Below are 10070 nucleotides of genomic sequence, written 5' to 3' on the forward strand. Positions count from 1 at the left end.
ATGCAACCAGGTCCCTGATATTCCTGGAAAATATGCTGCCAGGAGTGGGGAGGGTGTGTCAAGAGAGCCGTGGGTATGCACCTGGATTTCTGATGTTTATGGAGCCATCTCCCAAGAGCCTTCCCATGTCTGAAAAACCAACTGTGAGAAGCAGCCTGCGGTGAATTCTCCCTTGCGAGGAATTCTGGAGATGCTTCCAGCCAGTCTAGTTTGCTTTGTCCACCTTCTCATCTCCAGACTCCTCCTCCTCCGCAGCCTTTGGGTCCCCTGAGAACTTGGCCTCCTCGGGGCCATCCCCCTTCTCCTTCCTGACAGTAACCCTGCTGGTTGAGAAGCCCCTGAAGCTGGACAAGGGGCTTGAGGAGTAAGGATAGCTGAGGGCAAATGTGCTGCTGCTGATGGTGCTGAGCCGGGTCTCCTCTCCTTCCAGCAGTTTTCTACAGAGAAAACAAATCAAAAACATCACTCAAGATGGTTAAAAAGACCTCAGCAAGCTTTCCAGTGGACACTGCTGACTTTTTGAAAGCCATGCTAGCTCTTTCAGGCCAACATTTCCCATGCATGTCATGGAAAACGGTTCAGATGTACTCTTTATTTTCACACGGCTTGTGCAAATCTTCCCAGTGGATTGTGCCCATATCAATCAGCGAAGAGGAAGGGGTACCATTTGGATCATTTGCTTCTGGCATCACAACATACTGGGCTGGCCTCCCCAATGCTCAACTCTCAAAACTTAACAGCGCAAACCGTTTCATTACTTACCTGTGGCAAGGCTGCCTGCCCACCCCATCTCCCACCAAAGGACCATGCCCAAGAGGAGGCATCTGCCCGGCAGGCCTCACCTATATGCTGCTATTTCTATATCCAGGGCCATCTTCACATTTAGCAGATCCTGGTACTCCCGGAGGTGGCGGGCCATCTCCCCCTTGGTTGTCCTCAAGGCATTTTCAAGCTGGTTTACGGTCTCCTGAAAACACATCATTGAACACGAGGGCTATAACACACAACACAGGAAGTCTGGCACGCTCTTCCGAGGCTTTCTTTGTAAACGAAACTCAGCCTTGTGGGAGGGGGCTGACCATTTGGTCAGGACAGCAGCCAGGAGAGAAGGCACCTGATGTTTCTTAACTGTACTGTCTCTCTCAAGGGGCTCAGAGTAGGACATATCACTTCAGCCATTTCCATACCAGCACTTTGGGATCTACCTCAAAAAGCAGCACTGGGGAAGGGATGCTTAACCCTTCTCTCGGTCAGCATTTTCAAAACCAATCAAATCTTTATTTGTTACAATCACAGGTCAGTCAAGACTGATCTTTGTCCCTTCCAAGCCGCATTTCCACGAGGCACCTACATAACCCCCCTGCTTTGACATAAAGGCCCAAGCCCTGAGCAGTACATTCAGGAAGAGGCAACCTGGCTTCAGTTCCTCCATTTTGGCCCCTGTTGTCTCCTTTACTGTGATCTCCACTCTTCTGACTCTTCACCTGCCTGAAGTCTCCAGTTCCATAAATGTCTTTTGCCCATTCTTCCCCACTCCTACTTTTGCTCTGACGTCCAATTGAGCGGTTGAAGGGGAGGGGCATAGTTTCGCCAGCTTTGCCCATGGGCAATCACAGTATACTATAAAACATTATGTTAAAAACCGCCTCTCTGCGAGATCCAAATTCTGTACCAAGAGAAACTACAATCTGCACCTAGCATAAATCACACCCACCGTGCTCTTTCAACTACAGACAAATTAAACATGACGCCATTTTAGAAACCAGTGTCATTTTTTTTAAAATTGCTGTGGGGCCCCAATCCAGATCAGCCATGCAGCTCAGCAGCCCTAGGAGCTCTTGTTCCCACCCCCACCCTTTCAGGTGCACAAACAGCCCACCGTGGCTGTTTCAGCACCTGAAAAGGTGTAGTGGGAGGGGACAACAGGAACCTTCCGGGGTTGCCGCACTGCATGCCCGATCCAGATCGGGGCCTCACAGCAATTTTTTAAAACCACATCCGCTTCTAAATGAAGGCAATGGCCACAGGATGGATTTGTAGCCACCATCACGTTTAGTTTGGCTCTTATTCTCTACCCTTTCTTGTGTGTGTACTGTGTGTGTTAAGTGCCATCAAGTTGCTTCCGACACATGGCGACCCTATGAATCAGTGTCCTCCGAAAGGTCCTATCTTTGACAGCCTTGCTCAGATCCTGCAAACTGAGGGCTGTGGCTTCCTTTATTGAGTCCATCCATCTCTTGTTGGGTCTTCCTCTTTTCCTGCTGCCCTCACCTTTTCCTAGCATGACTGTCTTTTCCAGTGACTCTTCTTCTCATAATGGGACCGAAATACTGCTTGTATAATTCATTCTGATTTTGCTGATCCTGCTGAGGAGGTAAACACTTTCAGCCATGAGAGCTAGCATCTGGCTTTTTCTTTTGAATGAAAGGCACACCCACCAAGAAGCTCCCACCTGCAAGTTGCGGATCTCCTGGCCGTTCCTCTCCTCTGCCTCCTGCAGCTGCCTCTCCAAGGACTCGTTGGCGCTGCGCAGGGCCTCCATCTCAAAGTTGTGGGCTTGCAGCTGGCGGCGGTACTCCGAGATCTCCTCCTTGGCCTGGCGGATGCTGTCACTGCTGCGGGCAACTTCCTCGGTGAAATTGGCAAACTTGGATTTGTACCACTCCTCAGCGGACTGCTGGTTTCGGGCAGACAGCACTTCATACTGAGTACGGATCTCCTTCAAAGCTGCTGTGAGGTCTGGCTTGCTCACGTCGATCTCCACAGAGACCTTGAGAGGAACAACATGAAGAGGATCACATGTTATGAAAGTCATTCACTTCCTCTGACGTTTTTGTCTGTGACCCTTTCAATGTGATTCCCAGATAATCTGCTGCTGTTTGGAATGTGGTCAATTGATTGACCATAAGGGGGTTTGAAACAGACAAGAGGGGGGACTTCTTCATGCACAATGCATAAATTAGCTTATGGAACTCACTGCCACAGATGTGGAGAGGGACAATAGTTTAGATGGCTTTGAAAACAGGTTAGACAAGTTCACAGAAGATACTATCCTTATAGAATCATAGAATCGTAGAGTTGGAAGAGACCACCAGGGTCATCTAGTCCAACCCCTTGCACACTGAAGGAAATTCCAAACTACCCCCCACACCCCCATGCCCATTAGATGGTCAAGGTGCCCCTCCTCTCATGATATGCCTAAGGTCATAGAATCAGCATTGCTGACAGATGGCCATCTAGCCTCTGCTTAAAAACCTCCAGGGAAGGAGAGCTTACCACCTCCCGAGGAAGCCTTGTTCCACTGGGGAACCACTCTGTTAGAAAAATCTTCCTAATGACTAGATGGAATCTCTTTTGATTTAATTTAGTTATTAGCCACAACGGCTACATACTCCAGACACAGAGACAAGGTATTTCTGAATGGCAGAGAGTTTTTTCTTGTTGCACGGGGATGCTGGGAAATCAAAAAGCCAACATATTTCCTGGTATTGCTCTGATTTGATAACAGGGCTCATGCAGCAATTGGCATCCATTCTGTTCCCCCGGACTGAAACTGGCAACTGCACCAGGAAGGAGCTTAAAAAAAAAAAAAGTTGAATTAATTATTTCCTTCTACTCCCTGTCACCAAAAATATTCCTAAATGGAGCTTTAATCAGTTTTTAAGGGTTTCAATTATTATCTATAACTCTCACTGAGGCTCAAGACGGATTTTAGGGGAAGGAATTTAATTACAACTTTTGTCTTTGTAGCCAAAGGGATTTTTTAAAATTTATTTTTAGCACCATAGTTGCATAACTACAAAATTATAGTCCTGCTATAAAAACAATACCCCCATAATTAATTAATCCCTCTGGTTGCAAAACACAAAAGAACTAAAACCTCCCCCCTCCAAGAACCCAGAAGAGGATTAATGACTGAAACAAAGTCGATTAATGGGCAGAACTTCTGGGTATCCTCCAACCAGACAGAACAGCCTGGTGTGGCTGTTGTGCTGAAAGTGGGGAAATGACCACAAATTAGATCTTAGAAAAACATGACAGAAAACAGGGAAGTGTTTGACTATATGTAATGCCTGTGGTGTTATCCAGACCCTCCTTAAGAACAGCATAAACAAATCATGACAATTGCAGCTGAAACAGCTGTTTCCAGCTGTTTCTGCATGAGAAAATGGCCGGGGTGGGGGGGAATCCAGGAGCCCTTCTTCCCCCCATGGTGGCATTCTGAGCCTATTTAGGATCTCGTCCTTAAAAGAAGCCATTCCCTGCACCTGCTGTGAGACTGCAAGGAACCCAAGTTGGGTCCAGGGAATCAGGACCCGTCTCTTTTTAAAAAAGCAACATGTAGTTTGATCCTAAGAACCAAACTAAATATAACAGGGACTGCCAGGTTTGTTTATTCACAGCTCTGTCTCATTCATGTCTAAAAAAGAGAACGGGGGTTGGGGATGTCTGGTTTTACCCTGCTGTGCTCGACAGGCTGAAGCCTTTCCTGCCCTGCCCACTCAGGGCAGCCTGGGAGAAAAATGCCATCAGGCAAGGCGGGTGAGAGTTCAGCCCTCCAGAACTATGAGCACATTTTGCAGCAATACCTCAGCTTCTGCCACCCTCCAATGACAAGGTACATTTTGATGAGGCAGACCTTTGTGGCAGCCCTCCACCCCTATCTGGTTTGGACCTAAGAGACCTTTGAAAGCTCAATGACATCCAGAAAGCCTGCTGCTTCTGAGTAGGGGTCTCCCCCCCACACACACACACACAAGGTAGCACCTGGGCACTATTAGCCCTTGAAAGGAAAAGATGGGTGCCACCACCAGCCCTTCTTGTGGGGAGATGCCACAAGCGGAAAAGCTGCAAGGCAGAGAGAGGGCCAAGAGCAACAGAACAAAAGGAGCCGCAAAGCCACATGGCTGGAGCATCACACACACCTCCCAAGGTACTGGGCGGCTGCTTTCTGCCTCTTCTCCCTCCAAGAAGAAAAGCAAGGTCACCTGCCGTGTTGATGGACAAAGAAGGAGGGCGGGGGAGAGCTTCCTCCAGGCATGGTCAGCTGCCTGTTCCCAGCGGTGCAAAGACAGCAAAACCCACAGAAGGCTTTGACTGTGTTTCCCACACACATCAATAGAGACCTTGACCATCCCTCTCCAAGGCCACTGATGCCCTGCTCCATAAAGGCAGCATTCACTCACAACAAACGCAGCTTGAAACAACTCAAGGCTGACTCCAGAGGGCATTAAAACACTTTCCCCTCCTCTCTTGGCTGTCTGTGTGCAGAGCACGTTAATTGATCAGGAGACCACTTTGTCCTTGTCATTTATTTGACATTTGTCACTTCCTGTCCTTTATAGCAGCATCCGTGCCATGGGCAGCTGATAAGAGACCAGAAGCCTCTCATTGGTGTCAAAAGAACATCCCATTCATCAGCCAGCAATCCGCTGAGCTGCCTCTAGAGGTGCGGGAAGCATCTCTGTCCAAGTCATCTGAACAGCCAAGAAGAAGAAGAGTTGGTTTGTATACCCCGCTTTTCTCTACCAAAAGGAGTCTCAAAGTGGCTTACAATCACCTTCCCTTCCCCTCCCCACAACAAGCACCTTGTGAGGTAGGTGAGGCTGAGAGAGTTCGGAGAGAACTGTGACTAGCCCAAGGTCACCCAGCAGGCTGCATGTGGAGGAGTGGGGACAAACTGGGTTCTCCAGATTAGAGTCTACCACTCTTAAGCACTACACCATACTGGCTCCCCCACCCCCGGCATCTCAGATGGTGGTCTGGTTTACCTATATTGTGGCACTATTTTACACATAAAGGACCATATTTTGTGCAACAATATACCCTTATCTAGTGAATGAAGGATAAAGATTTCTGATAAGGAAAAAGCAGGAATGTGAAACGTGGATCAGCTCCCAACAAAGGGTGCCAACAGAAAGTTAGCAAAATAAACTCCAGGAATCCTGAGTTCCCAGAGGAAAGGCCTTTGGGAAGTTCTCTGAAAGCACATCCAGACGGCTCCAATGTGGAAGATTCAGTGTGCCAGTTTAGTACATTCCATTCTTGTGGCATGGGGGGGTATGCTAGCCCCTCAAAGCTGGCAAAGACATGAACAGTGGCATCCTAAACAGAGCAGCACTGTTCTCAGTCCAATGAAGACTATGGGCTTGGAAGGGTGTAACTCTGCTGAGGATATCACTGTATGCCACTCCAACAGCTACAATGTAAGGTCTGAGCATTGGGCCCTATGGATCATCGGGGCACACCTTCAAATTGCACAATGCTCCACTGGCATCCCCCCCCCAAAAGGATATTTCTGAATCCAAACAACTATTACTTGGATTGCTTATTCAGCCCCTCCCAGCCCCCTCCCAACAATATCCTGAAGGAGAAAAGGTTGCTTTCCCTAGAACACTTTGGATCTTGCAAAACATCTGCCATCAGAGAACCTGGGGAAGGGCCAGGGGGGCATGCCCTCAAAAGCAGAGAACATCAGCGAGTCGAGAATCCCAGTTTTCAAGTTACTTTGTGGACTCCATAGGCTCTGTTCCCGCTTGGGACTTTGGACATTCCATTGCTCCTATTTAGTGACCTATTGTTTGAGCATATTTTGCCCTTACTTTCAAGCCATATCACATCTTTATTTCCTATCAGTAGCTTTTTTTAGGCTATTAGTTTGCAATCCACAATACAGTGTTTGTGACTTGTGCTACCTATGTAACGTGATACGTGTCTTACTGGGGTCTGTTATACTGATTAATGGCATGTATGTATGAACTGAAGACGAGCACTGTTAGTTACTTTAGTTATATAAATGTTGTGATTATTGGAAGTGTGTGTGTATGTATTATCTATTTATAGTCTAGTGTGGTGGACTACGTTGCTGTTAGTTTCCCTTTTGATTGCTAACCCTTATGTACAGCGAGTGCATTCTCGTTTTTTGCTAGTATCTGGAAGTTGCAAAAAGGAAACCAGAACTAAGCTCTACTAATGATATTTATCAAAATGCTAACAGCAATCTGTACAAAATAAACATACAGTGCAACAAATGTGAAACCATGTGAAACAATTCTGCACCATGTGAAAAATCACAATGACATAAAACATATAAACATATAATCATAACACAAAATTCTTCAAAAGTCCATCTGACTTTCCTTCCACAGATGGTCTGAGATGACTACAACGAAGTAGGTTCTTTTATAGTCCTCTTTTTAGATAGCATTTTGCAGAAACAAGCCAGAAGCTGCTGACAAAAGATGCAAGGAAACGTCCTTCGGATTAAGAATGTTTTCACCACCAGGTGGCTTCATCAGCCTGGCATATCCAAAGAACAGAATAAATATCTCAGTAAGAAAAGTCTTTCTGGCTTGTTTCTGCAAAACACTAGCTAAGAAGAGGACTATAAAAGAACTTACTTTGTTGTAGTCATCTCAGACCTTCTGTGGAAGGAAAGTCAGATGGACTTTCGAAGAATTTCGAGTTATGATTATATGTGCATACGTTTTATGTCATGGTGATGTTTCCCACGGTGCAGAATTGTTTCCCACGGTTCCACATTTGTTGCACTGCATTTTGCACAACAGATTGTTGTTAGCCTTTGGAGAACTATCATTAGCGGAGCTTCGTTCCGGTCTCCTTGCTGCTGCCGGAATTCCCCGGCCCCGGCGAAGTTGTTTGGCCGCCGTCCCTGCAAGTCGGCACCCCGCCCTCCGGGCCCGCCCGCCTTACCTGCGCCTCCTGCAGCTCGGCCTGCAGCTCGGCCACCTCCTCGTCGCGGACGCGGCGGAGGAAGGCGATCTCGTCGAGGAGGGCGTCCGCCTGCTTCTGCAGGGCGAGGCGGGCGAGGGCGGCGCGGTCGGCCTCCCGGCGGGCCCCGGCCAGCGCCCGCTCGGCCTCCCGGCGGCGCCGCGCCTCGTGGGCCGCCTGGCGGGCCAGGCGCTGGAGGGCGCGGGCCAGAGCCTGGCCGTCCAGCGCCGCCTGGCCGCCGTCGCGGCGCAGCGCCTCCAGCTGGGCGCGCAGCTGGCGCAGCTGCGGCTCGTAGAGCTGCCGGAGGCGCGGCGCCTCGCCCTGGCGCTGCCGCAGCGCCGCCGCCTCGCCCTGCAGCAGCCGGTTGCGCTGCTCCAGCCGGCGCACCTGCTCCAGGTAGGTGGCGAAGCGGTCGTTGAGGCCCTGCAGCTGCTCCTTCTCGCAGGTGCGCGCGATCTTCAGCTCGTTGCGCAGCGCGCTCGACGGCGGCGCCTCCAGGGGGTCCCGGGAGCTGCTGGGCGCCGGCAGCCTCCGGTGGGACGCCGAGTAGGACGAGCGGGGAGGGTGATGGGGACCCCCCGGCAGCGACGGGGCGGCCCCGCGCAGCAGGCGCCGCCCGCCCGGGGACAGCCGGCCCGAGGAGTCCCCCATGCCCTTCGGAAGGCCGTAGGACGAGGCTGGGGAGCGCAGGTCGCCGCTGGAGCGCATCCCGCTAGGGCGGGGGGTCCTGGAGGCGGGGGGCGCGGATGGGCGGGAGGGGGGCGGCTCTTATAGATGAGCCAGCGCCAATCCGAGCGCGGCGGCAGCCCCCCCCCCCCCAAACCGTGCCGCGCAGCCAATTGCGGCGCCGAGTGGGGGTGGCCAACGAGGGGGGGGGAGAGAAAGGGGGCGAGGAAAGGCGCTCGCCTTTCCTCGCCCCCTTTCTCTCCCCCCCTACCCGAGGATCGCTGCATCAGCAAATGTTGCCCCGGGAGCTGCATCGTGCGTGTGGCTGGAGCCCTGGGAAAACGACTGGGGGCTGCATGGGGGGGAACCCGGTGTCATTCCCCCAGAGGCTGCATGGAGCAGAAGACTGAGAGGGGGGTTATGATAACCATCTTCAGGTACCCGAAGTGCTGTCATATAGAGGAAGGGTGCCCAGTTGTTTTCTCTTGCCCCAGAAGGTCAGGCCAGACAGTGGATTAAAATTAAATCAAAAGTTTCCCTCTAGACATTAGGAAGAATTTTCTAACGGTTAGAGCGGTTCCTCAGTGGAACAGGCTTCCTCGGGAGGTGGTAAGTGCTCCTTCCCTGGAGGTTTTTAAGCAAAGGCTAGATGGCCATCTGTCAGCAGGCTGAGTCAACCTTGAGCGGCTACCTGAAACCAACTTCTGTCAGGATCAAACTCAGCCTCTCTCTACACATGTCAAATTAAGAATCAGGGTCTCTTTACTGGGCAGGCAACAAGACCTTCATCCAACCACATCAGTGTGTGCCCCAGATGTGGTAGAATGACGTTTCCCAACCAATTTGCCACATCTCCAGAGATGCCTCCCAGCCAATCCATATTTTACTTTCCCTACCCAAGTTCTTGTTCTGCCAGGTCTGAGAAACCAGATTCTGCAAGTATGTCCTGTCCATGTGTAATGGGACCCTCTACACACCTGAAGTTAAACCCCTGCTTAGCCAGGAAATCCACTGGTGATCTTGGTCCAATTGCCGCCTCTCTACCTTGTATGGTTATTGTGAGGATAAAACAGGGCCATGGATATCTTAGAGGAGGGATGAAATGAAGAAAGAATACTGTGCGCCCCATTATAGCTACACTGATCAGACCAAAAGAAAGCTTATTGCAGGAGAACCCTCTTGTAACCTTCTTTCTACTTTGACTATGAAGCAGATTTTTACTGTGCAACCCAATCAATACTGTTTTATAGCACAGATGAAAAGCAGGATTCACTTTCTGACTCGGCTGCCTCTTTCCCCCTATCGTTGGACCATCTGTCTGTTGTCGAGCTGCCCCCTTCCATTTCATTTCTGTGCCTTTGTTTGAGAAATCAATGCTTCATTATTCAAAGGAGGGAACCTCATGGTGGGGAGGTGGAAGGTAGGGAGAGAGTGCACATGCTGAATCAGGCATGTCTCTCACACCTGCTCATTGCTTTGTTAGCCCTTGCAGGGGGAACATTGCCTGGCAATTTATAGGTTATGCTTTTCTCTATAGAATGAGAAGATGCACACCGAGGCCTCCCTACCCTGGAACAAGCTGACCTGGTGGCAGCAAGGCCCCAGTGGCGGACAGACAGATCCAACAGTTCACTGGATCCGTGCAAAGGTCCATCTGGCAAGGACTCCCCTTG

General features: G+C 50.3%; 1 protein-coding gene across 1 annotated transcript; it reads right to left on the reverse strand.

Annotated features, from left to right (window-relative positions):
• Positions 1–205: 205 nt before the first annotated feature.
• Positions 206–8439, reverse strand: LOC130486799 (low molecular weight neuronal intermediate filament-like). Its single transcript, XM_056860097.1, has 4 exons — positions 7714–8439; positions 2453–2770; positions 843–967; positions 206–437 (listed from the first exon to the last, which is right to left on the reverse strand). The coding sequence occupies exons 1-4, from the start codon at positions 8437–8439 to the stop codon at positions 206–208; spliced, it is 1401 nt and encodes a 466-aa protein (XP_056716075.1).
• Positions 8440–10070: the final 1631 nt, after the last annotated feature.

This window comes from Euleptes europaea, chromosome 14 (genome assembly GCF_029931775.1).
Source record: "Euleptes europaea isolate rEulEur1 chromosome 14, rEulEur1.hap1, whole genome shotgun sequence".
Lineage (NCBI taxonomy): Eukaryota > Metazoa > Chordata > Lepidosauria > Squamata > Sphaerodactylidae > Euleptes > Euleptes europaea.

Bases quoted from the DNA above. Each gene is read 5' to 3' on its own strand.
- LOC130486799 (XM_056860097.1), bottom strand. From the start codon at position 8,439: ATGCGCTCCAGCGGCGACCTGCGCTCCCCAGCCTCGTCCTACGGCCTT. The intron at 968-2,452 runs GTGGGAGCTTCT...ATGTGTTTTCAG, and splicing joins AGGAGATCCGCAACTTGCAG to GAGACCGTAAACCAGCTTGA. The intron at 438-842 runs GTGAGGCCTGCC...TTTTCTCTGTAG, and splicing joins ATAGAAATAGCAGCATATAG to AAAACTGCTGGAAGGAGAGG.